Source organism: Sciurus vulgaris (assembly GCF_902686455.1).
Source record: "Sciurus vulgaris genome assembly, chromosome: 17".
NCBI lineage: Eukaryota > Metazoa > Chordata > Mammalia > Rodentia > Sciuridae > Sciurus > Sciurus vulgaris.
In genome coordinates, this window is record NC_136478.1 from 57,505,206 (window position 1) to 57,530,231 (window position 25,026).

The following is a 25,026-nucleotide window of genomic DNA, read 5'->3' on the forward strand; positions in this document are numbered from 1 at the left end:
GCCTAAGGACCCTGAGAAGGAGCGGACCTATGTCAGCCTCATATATTACCCCTCACTAAGTTCCAATTATTTAATGACTTTGCAGTATTGAAGAACCAGTGCCCAGGGGTGCTCTACCACTGAGCTGCAGGCCCAGCCCTTTTTATTTCTTATTTTGAGACAGGATCTTCCTAAGTTGCGGAGGCTGGCCTCAAACTCAAGATCCTCCTGCCTCAGCCTCCCAGGCCCCTATTATTACAGGTGTGAGCCACCACACCTGGTGTGTCTCTCCCTCTTGAGATAGCCCGCATTCTTCCCTGAATGAGTGTTCCCTGCTGTCCTAAGTCAAATTCTGTGACTCTACTGACACGCGCTGGAATTCTTTCCTGTCCTGTAAGTCAGGACCCCACTCAGGTAGGGAGTTGACAGGGGCAATGCCATCTTGGAACACATCCTCCACCTTAGACCTAGAGTCACTTCAAGGTCACTCCCGCAGCCTGACCTAAACCCCAGACACTACTCCACCATTATGAAAAGAGACACTCCATCATCATAAGAAAGGAAATTGTTATCTGAGACAGAAATCAGGAAAACACCTAGTTCCTTATGAAGGTGACCCTTCCCTGTCAACCCTCCAGCAAAGCCCTCGCCCCTCCTCATTCCCCTATGCCCACCAGGGCTGTAAGCGGAAGGCGGGCTCCAGTCTCCACTGGCCTCCTCCCCAGGTGTATCTGGGTGACCCTGTGGCCGCTGAGCTGCCTCCCCTCCCTCCTACTCTTTCCTTACACTTAGGAGTTCATTCATCTGCTAATCTCCAGGGGCAGAAATGCTGGGTCACAAGGCATTTTTTTTTTTTTTTATTGTTGGTTAAATTTGCTGAAGTGGCACCTACTGTTTGCAGGGGTGAGGCCGTGAAGTGCTGGGTGGAGAAAGTCTAGGCCATTTCTTCCAGGCCCTGTGTGAGTGCTGCCGGAGCCCCAGGCATGGACGGGAGAGAAGGCTCTTTAAACAGAAACGCCAGAGACGGAGGTAATGCGTTGATTCATTTTTACTTTTCGGTACTGGGGCGTGAGCCCAGGCACAGTCTCCCACGCTGCCACATCCCCAGCCCTTTTTGTTTTGACACAGGGCCTGGCTAAACTGCTGAGGCTGGCTTCCAGTTTACCATCCTCCTGCCTCAGCCTCCCTAGCTGCTGGGTGACAGGCCAGCTCTGTTGATGACTGATGGCATGATGGTCAGAGGTGGGCAGGAAGCTTGTGATGGGCTGAGATCTGGCTCCATGAGAATGTTATAGGCCAGACAGACTCCATTTTGCTCTGTGACTCCATGTTATGTAGGAAATAAGCTTCTCCCATGGGAACACCCCGCCTCTGTGCCCATCATCGGTTACTTAGTGTGACATGTTCAACAATACAGAATGCTAATTCCTATGTAAAGAAAAATTGCTCTTTTTTTGATTCCTATTGCTCCTAAACAATGTACCATGTGAATGGTGATTGTGTGGATGTTAGTACCATTCTTTAGTTTGTACCTAGGTAAGGGTCGTTTTGACCCACTTCCCCCTCTGTTGATGATCTCATGATGTTGGTTTGTGATTTCGAATCATAGCAACAGACATTTATGACTGATGTGATTTTTGGTATAAGAACCTCTACAACCCTATGGTCGGGGCTGTTCTCCCAATAGCCATTTTTGGGGCATTGTGTGAGCCAGTCAGCCAGCTGGCTTAATAAAGACTCAAATTTGGACTTCCCAAGGGTGATTGGTCTGTTCTTAAGTTGCACCCCATAAAAGAGCTGACCCTGTATTTCCCCAGGAGCAGAGGCGTAGGGCTGTTGGGCTGTGTTCAGGGCGACTTCACAGACGGAGCCAGTGTGGACAGGGACACTGTGCTAAGCGCATGCAGAGCACTGACCTGGGTCCCCCGGAGAGTCAATGGTCTCATCTCCTTCCTCATGGCACTTATAGTCAGGGAAGAAGGTGAGCAGGGCCCAGAGAATCACAGAATCGCTGCAGAAGAGGGAAAACTCATCTGTCCCGCCAGCTGGCAGGACTGCACAAAGGTTTTAGCCTCTGATCTAATCTGGGGGGCGGCGGAGATTACCTACAGGGTTGCCCATGACAATAGTTTGACACGGTGATGGTTCTCTGAAGGGCTTGCCAGGGATTGAATCCACGCTTAACCACGGAGCCACGCCCCCAGTTCTATTTTTAATATTTTATTTGGAGGGTCTCACTAAGTTGCTTTAGGTCTCGCCTCGCTAAATTGCTGAGGCTGGCTTTGAACTCAAGATCCTCCTGCCTCAACCTCTCAAACCGCTGGGATTACAGTCGAGCGCCACCACGCCCGGTTTTCATGCCAATTTGAGTATTTGTGGAGCGACTGATGAAGCCTCGCCTCTTGCCCCGCTGCGAGGTTTTGGAAAGCTTGAGGTTCCTGGAATGTGAGGTCCCAGGGCTGCCTGTGCAGCCCTTAAGACTCCAACCAGAGGGAGAGGGAGGCAATGGATGAACCGCCAGCGCCGTCACACACACACATACACGCGAGGGCGCGCGCGCCAGGGATCAAAAAATTCTGGATGAGGAAACCGGATCCCTTGGAGAAAGGGAGACAAAAATGCAGATGCTGGCAGAGCCTCGGGCCCCAAGGTCAACCTAGAGGCTGCAGCCAAGTTTTGCGAACGCCTCCGAGACCAGGGGAGCTGTTCAGGGCGCACCCCCTTCCAGGTAGGTGATGAGCAGGTTCCCTCACACCGCGGAGGCCGCCCCGCCCCTCCTGCAGCCGGTCACGTCTCCTCCCCTCCCCCCTGCAAATCGGATCTAATTCCTCGCTGCCCAGGCTGGCCTGGCGTAAGAGGATTGGAGCATTTGCTAAATGGGACCAGGACAGGGTCAGAGAACAGGCTCTGGGGACAGCTGCGGCCACAAGGGGACAGCAGAGGTTGCAGAGCGAGCGGAGGGCAGGGGGCGCGGGAAGGGGCGGCCTGGACACTCCCTAGGGGTTTGGAAGCATTTACAGCGCTAGGAAGGTGCCCGCCCTGTTAATTAGTTCTTGGTACTGGGGAGAAGTTTATTGGGAGGGTGTCTGACCCGAGCCCTTGGAGGAGATGACCTGGGCAATCCCGGAAATGTTCCGGAAGGGGCTTACCTCCCAGGAATCCACGCAGGACCCTGGGATCTGCCTCTGACAGGAAGAACCTTGCAGCGTTGGGCTGTCCAAAGTAAAACACGGAAAAAAACTAGTGGCGGGCTGGGCGCTGCGGCACACTTGTAATCCAGCAGCTCAGGAGGCTGAGGCAGGAGGATCACAAGTTCAAAGCCAGCCTCAGCAATTTAGCAAGACCTTGACTCCAACTAAAATATAAAAAGGGCAGGGGATGTGGCTCAGTGGGTAAGCGCACCTGGGTCCAATCCTCGGTACTCCCCGCACCAAAAAAATTAATGGCTAATGCAGCAGCCGACGCCTATAATCCCAGCAACTCGAGAGGTTGAGGCAGGAGGATCACAAATTCAAGGCCAGCCTCAACAATTCAGCAAAGCCCTAAGAAATTAAGCGAGACCTCGTCTCAAAATAAAAAAATGAAAAGGGCTGGGGCAGTGGTCAAGTGAGCCCAGGTTCAGTCTCCAGTAACCCCTCCCTCCTGAAAATTGATGCAGAATCAATTTTAAATGAAATTTAAATTATTTTTAAAATGTTAATTCCTTAGTTTTCATTTCTTTTCTTTCTCTTTTTCTGTGCTGGGGATTGAACACAGGGGCCTGCCCACGCTAGGCAAGCACTGCACCACAGAGCTGTCCCTGGAGGTAGGTGTTGGGTTGAACCCAGGGGAGTCTTACCGCTCTTTTTATTTTATTTGTTAATTTGTTTTTTGAGACAAGGTCTTGCTAAGTTGCTGAGGCTGGCCTTGAACTTGCGATCCTAGGGCCTCGGCCTCCCAGAGTCCCTGGGATTACAGGCGTGCACCATGTCGCCTGGCAGCCAAGGGATTTTAAGAGGTGCCAGGCCTCTCTCACGCATTGTTTATTATTGATGAGCTGCGTGTGACTCTGTAGACAGCAGTTGTTAGTCTTCACCTCTGCCGCTCACCACCGGGCCAGGTACCTGTTCCCCCGGAGGTTCCGGCTCTTACGCTGACGTATGCTACCGACGTAGGTCCATGCTCCGTTCCCGAACTAATGTTATCGACTCTTCAATTTGCCTGGGACTTGGGACTTTGAGTGCTAAAACCAGTACAGCCTCCCAAAACTGGGTTGCTTGCCCTCCCCATCCCTGTGTCCCCAAGGACCCCTTTTTATGGGAACCCTGCATGTCACTAGGGTCTCATCACAACAGGGTTAATGTCCTTAGAACCCGGGCCAAGCGCACAGGCTCCGCGGTTGCTGCTGGTGCCAAGAGCATGTTCCACCATGGGCACGTCCGTGTCTGTGCCTCTGCGTTTCTCCCTTTTATATTGGTGCAGGAAGTACCTCCGGATGAATCCCACAAAATCGGCGCGCTGTCACCAGCACCAGGACGAAGAGCGGAGGTGCGGGCCGCCCCTCCCCCACGGCCCTGGCTTCTGGCACCGCGGATCCGGAAGGCTGGGCGCTTTTGCTTTGTGTAAATGGCATCATACCATGTTTTGTTTTTTCTCCTCTTCCCCCGCCCCCGCTTCCTTTCTTTTCCTTTTATGCACTTAAAAAAAAAAAAAAAAAAAATCTGATGTCCTTTTCTCAGTATTAGGGTTGTAAGATTCATCCTTTCTTGGCAAATATACCTGTTCTTCTTTTCTTCCATATTTTAAAAACAGCTGTTCTTTACACACACACACACATTTATATATATTGGTGCTAAGGATCGAACCCAGTGCCTCACAACCCCAACCCCAAAAGAGCTGTTCTTAAAGGATGGTCCTCAGAGTCCCCTGGGGATCACTAGAACCTTCACAGGGGGCTCATTTGGTCAAGACTAAATAATGCTAAAACATGCCAGGCCTTTTAGCCCACACCTGTAATCTCAGTGATTTGAGAGGCTGAGGCAGGAGGATCGAAAGTTGGAGACCAGCCTCAGCAACTTTGTAAGGCCCTAAGCAATTTGGCGAGACCCTATCTCAGAATAAAAAAAGGCTGGGGATGTGGCTCAGTGGTTAAGTGCCTCTGGGTTCAATCCCCTGTGCAAAGGACAAGGAAAAAGAAATTAATGCCCATACAGTATTTTGGGGGCTGGGGAGATAGCTCAGTTGGTAAAGTGCTTGCCTTGTAAGCACAGGGCCCTGGGTTTGATCCCCAGCACCGAAAAAAAAAAAAAAAAAAAGAAAGGAAAAAAACCAAATAACAGTATTTTCCCTTTTTACTTCATTCCATCACAAATTACAGTTGAATGTTCCAGAGACTGTATGACATAACATTTCAACAGACCCAACGACATGGAAGAGATTGGCAAGACTATAAATAGTGCCAGTCCTCTCACTAACTCACTTCATTTTGGAAAATACATGTTTATTTTCATTAAAAAGTATGCCATTTAGCTAGGCATGGTGGCATACGCCTTTAATCCCAACAATGCAAGAGGCTGAGGCAGGAGGATCCTGAGTTCAAGGTCAGCCTCAATAATTTAGCAAGACCCTCAGCAATGTAGTGAGACCCTGCCTCAAAATAAAAAGGATGGGAATGTAATTCAATGATAGAATCAATGCCCCTGGGTTCAATCCCAAGAAAAAGAACATTATTGTTTTCATCTTTGTGGTTAAGTAAGTCTGTGTTTCTGTGGGTTGTGTACTGAGGCATGAAATCACTGAGTGGTATAGTAGGTATTCATCCTTTTAAAATACTGCTAACCCTGTTTCCATAAAAGCTAGAGTGAAGGGGTAGAGTACTTGACACAGCCCAGCAGTGTGTGAGAGTTCTGCTTACCTCATGTCCTTGTCAACACATGGTATTGTCGGTCTTTCATTTTAGCCATCCAAGGAGAACCTGGAAATACCATTGTGAGCTTTTTTGAATTTTTATTTTTTGGTGCTGAGGATCAAGCTTGCTAAAAACATGATCTACTATTGAGCTACACCCCCAGCTCCTCACTGTGACATTTTAATTTGCCGGGTGAGGAAAACACTGTCAATAAACTGCTTACTATTGTCACTTTTTTTTTCTTTGCTACTACAGATTGAATCCCAAGGAGCTTAACCACTGAGCTACATCCCCAGCCCTTTTTAGTTTTTATTTAGAGACAGGGTCTCGCTAGGTTGTGTAGAGCCCCTCTAAATTGCTGAGGCTGGCCTTGAACTTGCAATCCTCCTGCCTCAGCCTCCCGGGCTGCTGGGATTACAGGTATCCACCACTATACAGGCCCAGCTATCATCACTTTTGAAATACCTTCTTAAGTTTTCCGCAACCTGGTTGGAGGTCAAGGCAGTGACGTTTCACAGTTCCGAAGGGCAGAGCAAGGGACATCTGAGTCCCTGCCCAGGGCACCAGCCTGTGAGGTCAGAGGCTGGTTCCTGGAGCTCCTGGTGTCCTGCATCCCTGGGCCTCAGGTTTCCATTTGAACTCCCATGCTGCTTGTCTGTTCTTCCACCTGCAGAGTGGCATTGTCGGAGTCTAGAGATAACTCCGTGCTGCAGATGGGAGAAGGAGCCTGCCAGGGAGGAGCGCTACCTGGGATCAGGGTGCTGAAGGTGCTAAGGACCTCCAGGACTCCCAGCTGCTCAGATGCAGAGCTGAGCCAGCCCCGGGGCCTGGGCCTGGGCCTGGGCCTGGGCTGCCCTGACCGCCAAGTGACAGGGCTTTTAGAATGAGCTCCACAGCCTCCCGGGGCCCAGAGACCATTTCTCAAGTGAGGAAAGAGGTTGAGAGAGGTCTGTCAGTTCTCAAGGTCACGTGAATGATGAGTTGCAAGGCCAGGTGTCCAACGCTCTGAGCCCCAGACCCGCCTCTGCCTACGGCCATTCATGCCTCCCCTCCATTTGTTGAGCCTTTACTATGCGTCTGAGCAGTCCCAGGCACAAATCCAGTTGAGGACCAAACAGATGAGCTCCTAGGTCTCCTGACAATAGCAGATAAGAAACAAGGTGGTGAGCCAGGCGTGGTGGCGCACGCCTGTCATCCCAGTGACTTGAGAGGCTGAGGCAGGAGGATCAGCAACTTGGTGAGGCCCTAAGCAACTCATTGAGGCCCTTTCTCAAAATAAAATATAAAAAGGGCTAAGCTCAGTGGTAAAGTGCCCCTGGAGTTAATCTCCAGTACTGAAAAAAAAAAAAAAGAAATTGGGAAGAGTTTTGTGGAAGATAAAACACGGTGGATGTGCTGGGGATAAGGGGTGCCGGTTTGAGGAGTCTGGTCTTGCAGGAGAGCCCGAACTGAATCTCATCAAGGACTTGATCCAAGGCTCCTCTGGTGTCCCACACACCTGGGGCTCCATCCCCATCTAATTCTGCTCCTTGTTGCTGGAGACAGCCCTTGGTGCCCCTTGGCAACATCTATCGTTTTCCTTCAATCATTGAGCAAAAATTCAATCCCTTTCTGTAGCTGTGCTCTGTTGCACTTGGGTTCTCTTGGTCCTTAATTTTCTCCAATATCTGTCTCTCTTTTGCTGTTTGGCACCTTTGTCAGAATTCAATTGACCCTAAGCCAGGTGCTGTAGTGCATGCCCTTAATCCCAGCAACTCTGGAGGAAGAGGCAGGAGGATCACAAGTTCTAAGGTCAGCCTCAGCAACTTAGACTCTCCCTTAAAATTAAAAAAAAAAAAAAAAAAGGGACTGGAATGAGACCCAGTGGTTAAGTGCCTGGGTTAAATCTCCAGTTTGAAGAAGAAAATCAATCAAGCATTAAGTTTCTGAATTGTCTACTCAGACCATTGATCTGTCCTTTAAAATCCTTCACAGTATCACACTGTCTTGATTACTCTAGCATCACAATAAGTCTTAGTGTAAATTCTCCAACTTGGTTTTTCTTCCAAGACGTGTGTGTGCGTGTGTGTGTGTTAGGGATTGAACCCAGGGACCATTTACTACTGAGCCACATCCCCAAGTCTTTGTATTTTTTGAGACAGGTCTCCATAAATTGCTTAGGACCTCTCTAATCTGCTGAGGCTGACTTTGAATTTGTGATCCTCCTGTCTCAGCCTCCAGAGTCATTGGAATTACAGGTGTGCACCACCATACCTGGCTTGCTGAGATTTTAATAAGAACTGACATCTTAACAATGGTGAGTCTTTCAATCCATGAACATGGTATATTTCACCAGTGACTTGGATCTTCTTTAATTTCTTCCAGCAAAGTTTGGAATGTTCCAGTAGGATAATTATCTGAGGAAGAATGACAGGACTTATGGATGGGTTAGACATGGTTTGGGGGGGAGGATGAGGAAAAGGGGGTGGGAGTAAAGCTGAATGTCCAGACCTCTGCGTGAGCCTTGGGGTGCAGATGAGAAATAAAGCAACTTGTCCCAGGAGGCCCAACTCAAAAGGGGAAGTGCCTGGATTGGCATTCAGCCTATCTCACCCCTGATCCATGACCATGAGCATCAGAAACCTACCTCTTGCCAGGTGTGATCCCAGTGACTGGGGAGGCTGAGGCAGAAGGATCCCAAGTTTGAGGCCAGCCTCAGCAACTTAGTGAGACCCTGTCTCTAAAGAAAATATTTTCAAAGGGGCTGGGAATGTGACTCAGTGCTAGAGCACCCCTGGGTTCAATTCCTAGTACCAAAGGGGAAAAAAAGAAAGAAAGGGAAACCCACCTCTCCACACTCCCCATCTGGGCAGAGGCTGCACCTCAAAGCCAACAGTACCAGGGATCCAGGGGAGGTGACGGAGAGCGGCTGACACCTCCTCCGGTCCCCCCCCCCCCCCCCCCCCCCCGCCCCTGCACAGCCACCTTCCTTCCCCCTTCCTACTCCAGAGGGCCAGGAGGCGCTCGGGACTGCCTTCTCCTGCCTGGAGTGTCCCCTGACTGTCGCGGTGGCTCAGGCGGCCCCTCCCTCTCTGGCTGCCATCCTGGGCTCTTCAAGCTAATGAGGCCTGCCCTGATCCTCCTGGCCGGCCGGCAGCCTTAATCTCTCCTAGCAGGGTTTGGGGGAGGGCAGGACAAAGAAAGGGCCCCTTATGGCCAGACAGGGTGACCCGGCCCAGGGAGGGATTAGGGAGTGCGTGTGTGCAGGTGTGCGTGCCGGCGTGCGTGTCTGGGTGTGCGGGGAGGCGCGGGACGCGAGCGCAGAGAGATATCCATACCCAGAAAGACAGGAAGCCGGAGGGCACCCAGGTGAGGTGGGAAGTCCAGAGCGGGGAGCGGAGGACGAACCCGGGGCAGCGAGGCGGGAGCGTGGGGGACGACAGGGGCCCCGAGCCAGGCAGGGGCCACGGGCTTAGGGGGCAGATCCAAGGACCGAGTGGGGGACTGGCGACAGAGATGGGGCTGGAGAGACCCGGAAAAAGAGGAAGTGGAGACTTCTGTCTAATGACAGAGGGAGAGGTCAGAGAGAAGGGTGAGATCACGACCAAGAGGGAAGGGAAACCGAGGCAGGAAGAGAAGGCACAGAGATGAGCGAGCTGGCAGACAGGGGTCAGGGAGCAGAGGACCCCAAGAGAAGAATCCAGAAAGCCCCGTGCCCCTTGTTTTTCAAAAATCTCTCAGGAACATTTCATATTTCTCTCCTTTTGGATAAATCTCTCTTGTGACAATATCCAAAGCTGGGTGGATACCAGTTAGACCTAAGGACGGACTTCCCTGAGTGGTGGGGTGCGGTCTCCTGGTCACAGGCAGGAGCTGAGGCCTCCCTTGTCCATCAGCCCTAATTACCAAGATGTCATGGGGGAGGGGAGGGGAGGATTAAGCACACGGGTGGCCCTCCTCCTCCCAGCCAATGTCACCTCCTGGTGCCCAGTCAGTCCCCCACCTTGGCCAGGATTACCCTCGAGATCCAGGCCATGGCAGATGACATCACTCCCAGCCTGGGCTTAAAATCTCCCCATGTGAGCGGACCTGTTTCCTTCAGCCTCTGTTGTCTGGTGACTCTTTCCAGGACCTGGGCCACCAAGCGAGCCCTGTCCCTGCTTTCTGAAGGTGAGTGTCCCTGGGAGAGACAGAGCGGACGGAGGAAGGGAGCAAGAGCAGCGGGTTCACTGTGCCCACCCTGCGTTTCCAGGGCCAGTGCTCCTGCGGTCTGACGCCAAGGTCGGGGCTGAGGTGGAAGCTGGGTGATCAGCTGGACACAGAGGTCCTGTCCCGAGGGTGGGGACGCTTCCAGGCTGTGCCCCGCAGGAGGCAGAGAGGCCGCCTAGGGGTGCCGAAGGATGGGGCGGCTTGCTGGGGGCTGGAGCCCCGCAGGCTCTAGGACGCGGGCCGGGGCTTCTCCGCCCTGGACGGCAGCTCCTCTGTGCGCGTTCTGCTGTGTTTTCTCGTCTCCTTGCCTGGAATTTTCTTCACTTGTGCGTTTATCACTCATCCGCCTCCCTCGCAGCACCCTGGTTTCCTCCCAGCGTCTGGCTTGTGGTTGGGATTTGCCTAAATATTTGCTGATTAGGTGGACGGAGGACCACGGAGGAGGGGTCGGCCAAGGACGCCCATTTTGGGGGTCGCCAAGGGTGATCTCATTAGGTGGAGCCTCGCTGCACCGGGCTTGGGCCTTCCACATCTCATCTCAAGTAGTGGACACCTGCCCAGCTCCTGTCACTCGGCAGCAGAGGTGCGGAGAGAGGCTGATCAGGGTCCCGGCCATGCACTGGGGTGGAACCAGGGTCTTGCTCATGCTACCACTTAGCGACCCCATCCCTTTATATTTTTATTTTCAAGTTTTGAGGCAGGGTCCCTCTAAGTTGCCATCCTCCTGCCTCAGCCTCCCAAGTCACTGTGGTGACAGGCGTACACCCCCACACCTGGGTCCAAGAGGGGATTTGTTCTATTTCTTTTTTTGGTACTGGGATTGAACCCAGGAGCACTTAACCACTGAGCCACATCCCCAGCCCTTTTTAGTTTTTCATTCTGGGACAAGGTCTCACTGAGTCACTTAGGGCCTCACTAAGTTGTGCAGGCTGGCTTTGAGCTCGCCATACTCCTGTGACATCTGTCCTGCGATTCTAGAATGACAGGCGTGGACCACTGAGCCGGCTCCAGCAGGGTCTTGAACTTGATTGAGCCGGGAGTTCTTGCCAAGGGCTGATGTGGAGCCACCTGTGTCTGGGTTTAAACCCTGCCCTTTTCTCACTGTACGGCCTTGGGTCCTTCATGTGGCCTCTCTGGGCCTCAGTTTCTTCATTTGTAAAGTGGGGACGATTGCAAGCCACAGGATTATTGAGTCAGATGAGTCTTGGGAAGCAGGTGTCCAGGCCTGGCCTGCAGTGAGTGAGGGGACAGGGCAGCCTCACCTACTTCCAGACAGATTTGGAGCGAAGGGCGGAAATCTGGGCCTCAGATTTGGGTTCTGTCCCGGGTTGTGCCACTGGTCCCTCTCGTGACCTCGGGGGTTAATGGAGCTGCTCTTGGTTTTGGTCTCCTCATCTGAGCAGTGGACCTCTGAGCTCCAGGGGTCTGCTGAGCATCCCAGGGGCCTGTGGCTGGGTGGTTAGGAGGGCACAGCCTCAGCCCTGATCCTGTCCCAACAGGGCTCATGGGCCCGGGGTCTGCCCTTCTCTGAGGGCCAGTTTCCTCCTCTGTAGTGGGGATGATGCCCAAGCTCCCCATGGGACTTTTCCACTGGATTCTTGTCCCGAGGTCCGAGCCTTTGGTGTGGTGTCTGAGCACGGGGAGTCCCTGGAAGCTCTTGCTGGCCTCAGCTGCCCAAACCTTCCTCCCTGGCAGGCTCTGCCTCACACCTGTAGGATAGGGTTATCTGCAAGGTGGGCGTGAGCCTTCAGCCCCACCTGTAAGGACGACGACTCAGGTGGGAACCCAGCACCCAGCGGACACTGAGCTGCAGGAGCCCTGAGGACCAGCCTCAGGCTTCACGGGTTGGTAGTCGGGTGGGGACATGGAAGTCCCTCACCCGGGGGCCTCAGGGAATCATGAAGCATCACTGTTTTAAAACTAAATGGGACATAAAAAAAATTTCCTGGTTTTAAGTAGTTATAGTTGCTACAATGTATCTCTCGGGGGAGGCTGAATGAATAGTACATGAAATTCTACTATATTATTTGTGCAACTTTGTGTAAATCTATAATTATTTCAAAATAAAAAGTTAAAAAACAAACAAACTCAATGGGGCAGCCAGGTGCAGTGGCCCACGCCTGTAATCCCAGCGATTTGGGAGGCTGAGGCAGGAGGATTGCAAGTTTGAGGCTAACCTGGGCAATTTAGAGAGACCCCGTCTCAAAATAAATAAATAAAATAATTGAGTGGTGCGGGAGTTGCCGCCAGGTGCATTGTCAACTGCCAATAAAGGGGGCAATTGTCGTGTCCCTAGAGATGGTTCACAGAAGGCTTTGGACAGTTGTCTGCAAATTAATTTCTGGAGGTCTTCATGTCATAAACTGCCTTGTTTTACTGCCAAACCCAGAGAAAAGGCTCAGTGGATGATCCATGTCACTTTTGGGGGGGTGGGTACTGGGGATCCCCAACTCTTTAAAAAAATTTTTTTTTTCTTGGTACTGGGGATTTAACCCAGAGGCACTGTACCACTGAGCGGCATCCCCAGCCCTTTCTATTTTGGGTCAGGGTCTCACTAAGTTGCTTAGGGTCTCCCTAGGTTGCGGAGGCTGGCCTTGAACTCCCGCCTCAGCGTTCCAGGCCGCTGGGTTGCAGGCGTGCGCCACAGGGCAGGCTCGGGTTGCTTTTATTGTTACTGCTTTTGCCGCTGTCTGGTCTGTGTAGCTCACTGGATGCCTGAGGAGCGGGTGAGCCTTCAGCTCCTGGAGGCTGTTCTCATTAGCAGCTCTGGGTCTTGGGCGAACACCTTCCTCCGCCTGCCCACTGCCCTTCCGATTCTCTGCCTGTAGGACAGATGGTCTCAGTGTGCGAACCCTAGGCTTTCCTGGAGGGTCAGCTTGTTAGCTGGTGACCCAGTGCAGATTCAGTGGTGGAGACGGGAAGTGTAGGCCCTTCGAATTGTTCCTATCAGGGCAAGTGCCCGGCACCCCGTTCCTACCCTTTGGAGATTCAGATTGAGCATTATTTCTCCTTGGAGAAGAGGGAGAGGGCGGAGGGAGACTGGGAGAACAGGGTTGGAATCCTCTGCTCCTGGTGACAAGCCACGTGCCCAAGGCTGAAGACGTTCTCCTCTCTGGACTGGGAGCTTCGTAGATCAGTCTGCACCTCCCCGGGTTGTGCTGAGGATTTGGTGACATCCTATCTGCAGAGAGAAGGCTCATGTCTTAGCCTTGTAACAAATTGCCTCCAAATCAGCAGCTTGGACAATAAACAATGATTTAAAAAATTTTTTTTTTTTTTTTTTAGTTTGTCGATGAACCTTCATTTATTTATATGTGGTGCTGAGAAGCGAACCCAGCGCCTTACACATGCCAGGCAGGCGCTCTGCCACTGAGCCACAACCCAGCCCAGCACTGATCTTACACAGTTTCTGAGGGCCAGGAATCCCGGAGCAGTTCATCAGATGATTCAGGGTGTCTCAGGACGTTGGAGTCAGATATGAACCAGGACTGAAGTCACTTGACAGAGTGTCTGTGGCCGGGGAAACAGTTTTGATGGCATCGGCACGGCTGTTGGCCGGAGGCTTCAGCTCAACGCCACCCAGACGTCCAGCAGGACGGGACACTGGCAACTGGTCTGTCTCACGGCGAGTGCTAGCCGTGTGCTGGGGATGGAAACCAGGTCTTTGAGCACGCTAAGCACGTGCTGTACCTCTGAGCTACACCTCGGTCTTCCGCAATATTTTCTTGGTTACACACGTCAGCCGTGCTCACCGTAGAGACCATGCAAGGGTGTGAATGCCAAGGGGTCAGGATTATTGAGCCTCCTTGGAGGCAATTTGATTCTTAGGATTTCATACTCTTGTTTCTGGCTGGGCGCAGTGGCGCACACCTGCAATCCCAGCAACTGTGGTGGCTGAGGCAGGAGGATTGCCAGCCTGGCAATTGAGAAATACCCTTAGCAACTTAGTCTCAAAAATTTCAAAAAGGGACTGGGGATGGAGCTCAGTAGTACAACTCCCCTGGGTTTAAAAAAAAAAAAATTCTGCTTTTATGTTATTGTCGGTTTCTCTGAAACTTAGAAGTTCAGTTTCATGAGAACAGAGATGCTTGATTGCTTCCTTCTTTCCTGTGCTAGGGATGGAACTCAGGCCAGGGCTCTACCTCAGAGCCACATGCCGCCCCTGGTGTCTTATTTCCTGCTACATCCCTAGTTCTTAGACCAGGCTCAAAAAACATCCTGAGCTGGGTGTGGTGGTGCACACCTGTGGTTCCAACCGCTTGGGAGGCTGAGGCAGGAGGACCTTGAGTTCACAGCCAGCCTCAGCAACTGAGCGAGGCCCTAAGCAACTCAGTGACACCGTCTCTAATAAAATACAAAATAGGGCTGGGGATGTGGCTCAGTGGTTAAGCGCACCCAAGTTCAATCCCCTGTACTCCCCCTCCCCCCACCACACACACACAGATCACCAGCCAGGGGCCGGGTTGTGGCTCAGTGGCAGAGCGCTTGCCTTGCACGTGTGAGGCACTGGGTTTGATCCTCAGCACCACATAAATAAATAAATAACATAAATAGATAACAAAGGTATTGTGTCCATCTACAACCAGAAATATTTAAAAAAAAATCGATGATATATAGTGGGGGTGGGGAGGGAGAGAAGAATGGAGGAACTTTAGATTATGTAGAGGAAAAAGGGGGGGGGCTATGAAAAATGGCGGACTGAGACAGACATCATGACCCTATGCACAGGTATGATTACACGAACGGTATGAATCTACATGGTGCACAACCGTAGAAACGAAATGATGTACCCCATTTGTGTACACTGAATCAAAATGCAGTCTGTTAAAAAAAAAAATCACTAGCCAGCAGGGCTCTGTGGCACATGTCTGTAATTCTAGTGTGATTCTAGTGACTTGGGAGGCTGAGGCAGGAGGATCGCAAGTTCAAAGCCAGCCTCAGCAACTCAGTGAGGTCCTAAGCAACTCGGCAAGACCCTGTCTCAAAATAAAAAGAAAAAGGGCTGGGGATGTGGCTCAGTGGTAAAGTGCCCTTGGGCACAAAAAACAATCAAAACCCCAAACTTACCTAACTCAGTGCTGTGGGAAGCCGCAAGCAGCTTATTTCAAAGGGGAATTGGAGGAAAAGGAAATTAATACACTTAGGAAAAGTGTCTGGAATGTTTGCCCAGTTAGGGCAAAAACCAGTGACGCTGGTTAAAGACTACAAAGGCATAAAACTGTGCCTTTTGAGGGGAGTGAGAGGCAGGGTGGGGTGGGTGGGGAGGAGAAGGACGGTAGATTGTGAGACAGACATTGTTACCCTATATACATACATGAAAAGAATTTAAAAAAAAATTATCACTGTCAAAAAAGGTTAATGAAAATAACTAAATAAAGTTTAAAAAAGCAACAACAAAAACTGTGACTCTTGGCCTTTCAACTGGAGAGAAATCATTTGTAACCAAGCTTCTAGAAATTACCATTTACCTGGATCTTAATAAATAGTAAATCAAACAAAGGTACAGTTTCTAGAAAATGGTTGGGCACAGTGGCTCCCACCTGTCATCCCAGTGAATCAGGAGGCTGAGGTAGGAGGATCACAAGTTTGAGGCCAGTTTGGGCAACTTAGCGAGGCCCTAAGCAACTTAACAAGGCCCTGCCTCAAAATAAAAAATAAAAAGAACTGCGGATGTAGCTCAGTGGTGGAGTGCCCCTGGGCTCAACACCCAGTGTGTCTTTGGAAGAGTTTGGGGATGGATGGGTTAGATAGGGTGACTGGAAATGGCATGCTTGTTGTCCTCTTAAGTAGGCCTTGCATGATTTTTCTTAGCGATGTACTAGAGAGCTTCTAAGAATTGTTCACATGGGCGGGGAGGGTAGTGTAAAAAAAAAAAAAAAATTCACAGACAGGGTTTTTTTTTTTTTTTTGTACTGGGAATTGAACCCAGTGCACTTTACCACTGAGCCACATCCCCAGCCCTTTGTATTTTTTATTTTGAGACAGAGTCTCACTAAATTGCTGAGGAGGCTGGCCTCAAACTTATCATCCTTCTGCCTCAGCCTCCAGTTGCTGGGATCACAAGTGTGCGACACTGTGCCTGACTTGAAGTGACTGAATCTAGTTAAAGTAACCTGGTTGATGGACCGACAGGCCGCTTCCACATTTTGGTGACGATGAACACGCTGCGTTAAGACTCCTGTCGGCTGGAGATGGTGGTGCACATCTGCAGTCCCAGTGGGCTGGAGGCCGAGGCAGGAAGACGCTTAAGCCTGCCATTTCCAGGCCATCCTGGGCAACAGAGTGGAACACCATCTCAAAGAAAAAAAGAAAAAGTAATCAGAGAGTCAGGTGTGCACAGACATTTGCTGAGAGATCACAACAGTGACCACCACCAACAGCATTTGCCTGGCCCTGACTAGGCCTCAGGTGCTATTTAAAGCACCTCTTCAGTTCTCATGCATTTAAACTGCACAGCACATGGAGAAGTTGGTTCTCATCCCCACCACCCGTACTGGGGACTGAACCCAGGAGCACTTTACCGCTGAGTCGTGTCCCCAGCCCTTTTTAGTTTTATTTTGAGATGGGGGGTCTCACTCATTTGCTTAGGGCCTTGCTAAGTTGCTGAGGCTGGCCTTGAACTTGTGATCCTCCTGCCTCAGCCTCCTGAATCACTGGGATTATAGGCTTGAGCCACCATGCCTGGTGAGAGGTATAAATGTGTACATCTTGAAGGCATATTGCTTGGCCAAAGGAAAGATGGCATTTTATTTTATTTTATTTTTATTTTTTTATGCTGGGGAATCAAACCCAGGGCGTTGCACATGCTGCGCATTTTATTTGGATCCACTTTTCCAGTTTGTTCCGATCTGTGCTGTTACAGATCCGCCACAGGCATGGAAGCCAGTGCTGGGCACTATCAGCCTCTTTTGTCATCGTGACCACAGAAGTTCATCCCTCACGGAGTTTTTTTTTTTTTCCTCTCTGAGCTAGTGATGGAACCCAGGGCCTCCGCACGCTACGACCCTAGCATCACTGCCATTTTAATGTGACAAAATGACAGCCATCCAAGTTTGCCTGGGACTCATCCCTGAAAGTTCCAGAATGTTCCTGAAACTTTCCCTGAAAGTTCTAGATCCCAAGAATCCCTCCACCCTGGAGAAACTGGGACGGTCAGTCACCCACTCTCCCTGACCAGGCACTGACCAAGCTTCCCTGTGGTCTCAGAAAGAAAAGATGATGAGGAGCAGAGCACGGTAAGGTCAGGTCTCGCGGGACAGAGCGGGAGTGGGCGCTTCCGCTCCTGAGCCCACCCTGGCGTCGCCTCTCTGCTCTGCAGTCTCAGAGAAGCTCCGCCGGCCTTCTGCCGAGGCCCATTGTACAGGTGAGCAAATGGAGGCACAGGGAGGCCAGATGAATGGCCCGAGGTCATGTCTCAAAGTAGAGGTCATCGAGGCAGCATCTGAACCCGAGCCGCCTGCCACCGAGGAGGGATTAACTGGTGGGTGAGTGACGCCTCCTTCTCTTGCAGGGCCCCTGACCTGGGCCTCACCATCCCCGAAGATCATGATGGCATACATGAACCCGGGGCCCCACTACTCTGTCAACGCCTTGGCCCTGAGTGGCCCCAGTGTGGACTTGATGCACCAGGCTGTGCCCTATCCAAGTGAGTGGTCCCCCTTCCTGTCCTCCCAGGCGGCCCCCGCCTCCCAGGGACCTCTGGGACCCCCTGCCTCAGGAGGAAGGTGTTTATCTGGGTGATAGGAGGGCCACACACCAGCTCCATGTGCAAAACATGGACATTCCCGGAAAGTTAAGGCGGTGGTTCCCTCTGGGGTGAGGGAGAGGAAAGTGAGCTGGAAGGGGAACCAAGAGGAGTCTCCAAGTTAGCAAGGCTAGCTGGCTTCCCTTCTTTCTTTGACGCTGAGGATTGCACCCAGGGGCGTTTGAGCACTGAGCTAATTCCCAGCCCTTTTTTCTTTTAACTTTGAGACAGGGTTTGGCTAAGTTCCTGAGGCTAGCCTCCAACTTGCAATTCCCCTGCCCCAGTCTCCAGAAATTGCTGGGATTACAAACGTGTGCCACCACGCCCAGGCACAACTTTATTTCTGGGAGAACTGGGCTTTCGGTGTTTCTATTATTCTTTATAGCTCTATTTTTCCTTTTGCAGTCGAACTGTACCCACTTGCCACTTTTATATAGGCTAGAAATGGCTGCAGATCAGCAATCATGATTCAGCTGAATATGTCTTAGCCAAGAGTTCAGGGCCAGCCTGGCCAATATGGTGAGAACCCATCATGAAAAACAAAACAAAGCAAAATAAAAGCCAGGCTGGGCATGGTGGGGCACACCTCTAATCCCAGTGACGTGGGAGGCTGAGGCAGGAGGATCACAAGTTCAAGGCCAGCCTAGGCAATTTAGCAAGCCCTGTCTCAAAATAGAAAGGGCTGGAAGGTGGCTTGGTGGTAAAGTACCCCTGAGTTCGATCCCCAATATCAAAACCAAGCAATCAAGCAAGCAAGCAAACAAACAACAACAACAACAAAATGAACATTTAGAAAGTGGGGAAAACCTCACATACTCCTCCTTTAAAAAAATTATTATTCTTTATTTTGAGACAGGGCCTCACTAAGTGGCCGAGGCCTTGAACTTGCAATCCTCCTGTCTTGGCCTCCCAAGTCACTGGGATCACAGGCAGGCGCACCACCGGTCCCAGGCTTCATTTTTGGTGCTGGCGGAACTCAGGGCCCCCGGGTGCTAGGCAAGCGCGCTGCCTCTGGGCGCACCCCAGCCTTCAAGCAGCTCCTGACGGGGCTAAAGTCATTCCCCGTCCGCGAGGCTCGAGCTGCAAAGCAGAACCCCATTTCAGGGGACAGAACAAGGTCAGGAAGGAGAGACGAGACGCCAGCTTTCCGTAGGCGGATGGACACCCGCGAAGGACTTCTTGGTGTTCCACCACCCTCAGGACGCGCCACCAACAAGCCTAGAAACCTGAGGTCCCTTACTGTACCCCACCCAGGTGCCCCGAGGAAGCAGCGGCGGGAGCGGACCACCTTCACCCGCAGCCAGCTGGAGGAGCTGGAGGCTCTGTTCGCCAAGACCCAGTACCCGGATGTGTACGCCCGCGAGGAAGTGGCTCTCAAGATCAACCTGCCGGAGTCCAGGGTTCAGGTGGGATCTTCTGGTGCCTGGGTCCCTCCTGACCCTGTTATCCTCAGACCCAAAGTGAAAGGAGGAGGGAGACACCACAGAGTGACAGCCAAAGTTATGAAGTGGCCCCAGCATCCCTCACTCCCTTTATGTCACTACCGCCAGCCCCCATCCCTCTCACACTGCTGCCTCAGGACCTCTCCGGTGCCCCTTCCTGCAGTGAGGGCTTGCCCTCTCCTGTACACGTCTTTTTTTTTTTTTTTTTTTAATCAATCAATCAATCAATCAATCAATCAATCAATCAATCAATCAGAAGTCCCCCCATCCATCAAGAGCACCCCTACTCACCAGAACATTTTTAAGTCTTTCCCCACCACCCCAGCCTTACTGCCCCTTTGTCCAGGTCATGTGTCACCCCCATAGTATTGATCACCTCCCTCAATAGTATGATTGGCTGATTTACTGTCCGTGACTCACCCAGTACTTCACTGATGTAGCCCAAGTGGTAGAAGATGGTGACTGCCTCTTTACTAGCTGATGGAATGGGCGTGTGGGTGGAGAGATGAATATGCGTGTGTCTTTCCTTTTCCTGCTAGGTGTCAACCCCAGGGCCTGTGTGTGCTGGGTGAGCTGCACCCCAACCCTCGAATGAGTGTATGTATGTGAGCGTGTGCAGTTGGGTGGGTGGATGAAGGAATGAATGTGTGCGTGTGTAACGGGAAGCATGGACAAGCATGTGTGTGCATGCGTGTGTGCCTGCTTGCATGTATAATTGGACAGTGTATTTTGTACACGTGTGTACATGCATGTATGTGCATGTGTGCGTGCATGCACACGTGAATGTATGTGTATGTGCATATATGTGTATCAGTGTGCATGCTTGTGTGTACGTGCATGTAGGTGTATATGCATGTGCATGTTCATGCATATCTGCGTGTACACGCATGTATGTGTGTGCACATGTGAGTTCATGCGCATGTGCATGTGAACGTGCATGCATGTGTGTGTGCGCGCATGCATGTGTGGATGTGTTGTTGGAAGGGTGGATGAACATGTGCATGTATGATAGGACGGGTACATGTGCATATGTATGTTGTGTGATGGGGCATGCGTGATTTCTGTGTGCATGGTGTCTGCATGGCTGCACGTGTGTGTACATGGTCAGTGGGTGGAGGATGCAGGATAGATTGCTGGCATGGACAGATGGCATGGTGGATGAGCAGATGCCCCCTACCTGGACGCAGAGTGGAGTCGTGTGACTCTGGCATGGGAGGCCGGTAAGCCTCCTCGCTCCTGGGCACCTGAGGGCTCCATCTGCCCCCATTTGCTGAGCCTGGCCCCCTCCCCCCGCAGGTCTGGTTCAAGAACCGCAGGGCTAAATGCAGGCAGCAGCGGCAGCAGCAGAAGCAGCAGCAGCAGCCTCCAGGGGGGCAGGCCAAGGCTCGTCCTGCCAAGAGGAAGGCAGGCACGTCCCCAAGGCCCTCCACCGATGTCTGTCCCGATCCGCTGGGCCTCTCCGATTCCTACAGTCCCCCTCTGCCTGGCCCCTCAGGCTCCCCGACCACGGCAGTGGCCACCGTGTCCATTTGGAGTCCAGCGTCAGAGTCCCCTTTGCCTGAAGCCCAGCGAGCGGGGCTGGTGGCCTCGGGGCCCTCTCTGACCTCAGCCCCCTATGCCATGACCTACGCCCCCGCCTCTGCCTTCTGCTCCTCCCCCTCCGCCTACGGCTCTCCCAGCTCCTACTTCAGTGGGCTGGACCCCTACCTGTCTCCCATGGTGCCCCAGTTGGGGGGGCCTGCTCTCAGCCCCCTCTCGGGCCCTTCTATGGGGCCCTCCCTGGCCCAGTCCCCCACCTCCCTGTCAGGCCAGAGCTACGGTGCCTACAGCCCCGTGGACAGCTTGGAATTTAAGGACCCCACGGGCACCTGGAAGTTCACCTACAACCCCATGGACCCTCTGGACTACAAGGATCAGAGTGCCTGGAAGTTTCAGATCTTGTAGAAGAGGCTCTCTCGGTCTCCACTGGGCCTCCGACCCTCTCGGCTAAATCTGCCTCCTTGCAGCTTAGGTTTTGGGGACGGCAAAGCAACCAGAAGGGAACCGGCCACACTTGCCGGGGCTCGTCTCCAGATTCAGGAGCAGCTGGCCCGAGGCCGTTCACCCCTTCCTCCCAAGTGTCTCCTCCTCGTCCAGGCCAGTGGCACCTCACAGCGGGGGGACTGGCACGGTAGAGTCAGGCCCAGACTTCAGAGTCCCCAGCTGAGACCCTGAGAAAGTCAACCCCCTGCCGCGGACTGGGGTCACGGTCAGGTCAGAATCACTGTGCCCCTGGACACCTGGGGGAGCCTTGGTCCCTCACCCCTCCGTGTAGACACTCCTTCAGCACAGGGGCAGGGTCCCCGGAGACTCCAAGGACTGACTTTAAGAGGCTCCATCAGGAAATCTTAGGTTAATTATACAGTTAATGATCTAATTCGTTTGGAAACTACAGACTTCACAAATGGCAGGCTTACGTGGTAGATTTAGGAGGCCCTTTCATACAAATGCACGGATGCGAGATGCACATCTGTATGATGTCCGTGTGTAGACAAATAGGCGATATGTACGTGTCCACAGGGGTATGTCTTTCTGCCCTGGGGACTGCAGATCCAGCCCAGGGCCGCTCTAGCACTGAGCTCTGTCTCCACCCTCTTTATTTCTTGAAGCATCATTTCACCCACAGACAAGCTCCGTGAGAACTTGAAGGCCTCGGGCATTTTGACGCTCTGCCAGTTGGGTGCTTGGTGGAGACGTGGCTCAGCTCAAGCTCTGGCCGGGCATGCAAGAGGCCCTGGGTTCCACCCCCAGCCCGGAAAAAGCAAAGTGAAAGGAAAGGCTGCAGAGTTGTGGCCTTCGGGCCCCTACCTCCTTGGCTGTCATTTTGGGGTGGGGGAGGCAGGAGCCAAGGGCCTCTCAAGAGTGGCTTTCACAGGCCTGATGTGAAAGAAAGGACAGGGAGGTGGCGGTGTGCTGGTAGATGGTTCCAGAAGGCTCTCGATGGTGGAGGAGCCTGATCTGGTAGCCACTGCCAGTTTCCCTCTACACGTGCTCCCTGGTGGCTGCTCTCAGGCTGTCCACCCGAGTCCCCAGGCTGGGCATTTGGCATGGATGTGCAGGATCTGCGCTCCCTCTCGTCAGAAGGAGAAGCCAGGAGGGGAGAGAGGCTGGGAGGGGTCAGATGGCTCTCCTGTTCTGCACCAGGAGCCGTGCACACCAGTGCGCCTCCCCAGGGACAGGCCCTGTTCCCCGGAGCCACCAGCACGCTCTGTGGACACACACCTGTCCACCTCTCCTGGCCTGAGTTGTTCTGGGCTTCGGGACTGGACAGTCAGGAGTGGCTGAGTCCAGTGTGGCCAGTCAAGCAGAGACAACCCACCCTGGGGTGCAGGTGGGGGATGCAGACAAAATCCACAGGGAAAGGACAGGAAAGGGATGGCCTTGGACCAGGTCTGTGCAAACGGGACCGGAATCCAGGTCACTCTGTCATTCCACACGTGGAGACAAGGATCTTCCCCTGCCCCACAGAGGGATCCTCCCCTTTCACTGGGCATTCATGTCTTGTGCAAGTAATTTGGGGGGAGCGTGTGTGGGGGTGGGGGCTAGAGGGACAACACACGTTCCAGAGGACCAAGGTCAACAGGGCCCAGAGCAAGGGCCTGGACATCGGGAGGCCCCGAGTCCTCTCCTGGGCCTGCGTCCCTGCGCTCAGGTCCTCCAGTTGTCCATGGGGGGGTCACATGTCCTACTTCCTAAGTCACAAGAGCTAACAAGGCCAGGAGCCTCCCTAGCTCTGTGTCCACCTCTGTCCTCCCTTCCCCACTCAGTGGCATTCCAGGTCCCCCTCCTTGGCCATCCAGAGTGATGCAATAAAAACGCTGACTCCCACGTGAAGTCTGGGTGATTTGTGAATGTCCATGTTTTTCCTGGAGAGGCAGAATTCCTGGGGTGGAAGCAAGAATCACTCTCCCTTCTGTCCCTGCAGGGCACGGTCTGAGCCTGGTCTGTCACTAAAGCCAATCAAGAAAGAACTTGGGGGTGCTGGGAAGATGGGGTGGGATGGGTGGTGCCTGTAATCCCAGTGACTCAGGAGGCTGAGGTGGGAGGATTCAAAAATCCATCAAAAAGCCAGGCACACATCTGTAATCCTTCTCGACTATTTCTTCTTTCTTTTTATTATTTTTGTTACCAGGGACTGAACTCAGAGGTGCTTAACCACTGAGCCACATCCCCGTCTTTTTTATTCTGACACAAGGTCTCCCTAAGTTGCTTAGGGCCTTGCTAAGTTACTGAGGCTGGCCCCGAAATTGCCATCCTCCTGCCTCAGCCTCCGGAGTCAGGGATCACAGGCCTGTGCTCCTGGCTCCCTTAAAATTTTTACAACAACCCCCCAGACAGATTATTGTTGTTACTCTCCCTGTTTCAGAGATGGGGAAACTGAGGCAGAATGGGGTTGGGGGATTGCTCAATGTCCCACGCGTGAGAAGGGGCAGCCCCGGGATTCAAGGTCGTCCTGAGAGGTGAGGCGCCTCCCTGGCCCCAGCCTCCACTTTTTCAATCCTGCCTTTCACTCCTGGTCTTTCTGCTTCTTCCTTTCTGGGTCTTTCTGTATGTGAACACTCTCTCTTTCCATCCTTCCCAGATGTCTCTGTCCCTCCGGATCTCGGGACCCTCCCCGGGCCCTGTTTCCTGTGTCCCTGGACTGGACTAATTTAGCAAATGCTCCAATCCTCTTAGGAGCAGGGTCCAGCCTCAGCAGAACGGCAGGGGAATTAGGGAGGATTAGTTCGGACTCATGACCTGGGGGAGGGGACTCGGCGGAACCAGCGGCGTGTGACTGAACCGATGCCCCTCCCGCCCTCCCCCGGGACCCAGCAGCGCGCCCCCGGCCAGCCTCCGCCCCGCGCTCCGCACGCCAGACCAGCTCTCGCCCGGCTCGGGTCCGCTCTCCCCGAAGCGTTCCCGTGACTTCTTGTCTTCAGGATCGGGAGAGCTTAGTGACTTTCCCAAGGCAAATGGCAGCCCATCCCAGCCCGCCCGGGCCTTCTGGAAAGGAACAGGCTGGGAGGAGAGAACCGAAGGGCTACGCTGAAAGCGAGTGGAGTCCCTGCTTGGGCGCGGGGGCTGCAGTGATGGCGCCTTTAGCCCCCACGAAGGTGGAGGAGGTGAGAGAGAAAGAGATATCAAGAAAGGTGGAAATGGAGAGAAGGCATTTCAGAGGAGGAGGAATGGAAAGCTGAGAGATCAGGAAGCGGGAGAAAAGGCAAGCCAGGCGCCGGGAGGGACGTGACCCACGACCACAATAATAAATCAACGTGCGAGCTGGGAATGCCAGAGGCTCTGGAGGCTGAGGCAGGAGGATTGCCAGTTCGAGGCCAGTCTCATCAACTTAGACCCTCAGCAACCTCAGGAGACCGTGTCTCATAATAAAAAATAAAAAGTGCTGTGGCTGTGGCTCAGTGGTAAAGCACCCCTGGGTTCAATCTGGTACCAAACAACAACAACAACAACAGCAAAACAATCGACTAACCTTTATCTTTTTCTTCTTCTTTTTCCTTGTGGTGCTGGGGATGGAACTCAGGGCCTCACACATGCCAGGCAAGAACTCTACCACTGAGATGTATTTCCAGCCTTTTTTTTCCGGCTTTATTGAGGTATATTTGACGTCAGAATTATAAACTGGCAAGGTAGCGCACACATGCCTGTAACTCCGCCACTCTGGAGGCTGAGGCAGGAGGATGGCAATGTCAAGGCCACCCTCAGCAACCTAGTGAGGCCCTAAGCAACTTAGCAAGACCCTGTCTCAA

At 52.6% G+C, this 25,026-nt stretch overlaps 1 protein-coding gene across 1 annotated transcript; it reads left to right on the forward strand.

Moving 5' to 3' along the window:
• Positions 1-9,447: 9,447 nt before the first annotated feature.
• Positions 9,448-23,060, forward strand: CRX (cone-rod homeobox). The gene is made up of 4 exons (XM_079117053.1): positions 9,448-10,015; positions 17,565-17,699; positions 19,053-19,204; positions 20,537-23,060. The coding sequence occupies exons 1-4, from the start codon at positions 9,880-9,882 to the stop codon at positions 21,182-21,184; spliced, it is 1,071 nt and encodes a 356-aa protein (XP_078973179.1). The 5' UTR covers positions 9,448-9,879; the 3' UTR covers positions 21,185-23,060.
• Positions 23,061-25,026: the final 1,966 nt, after the last annotated feature.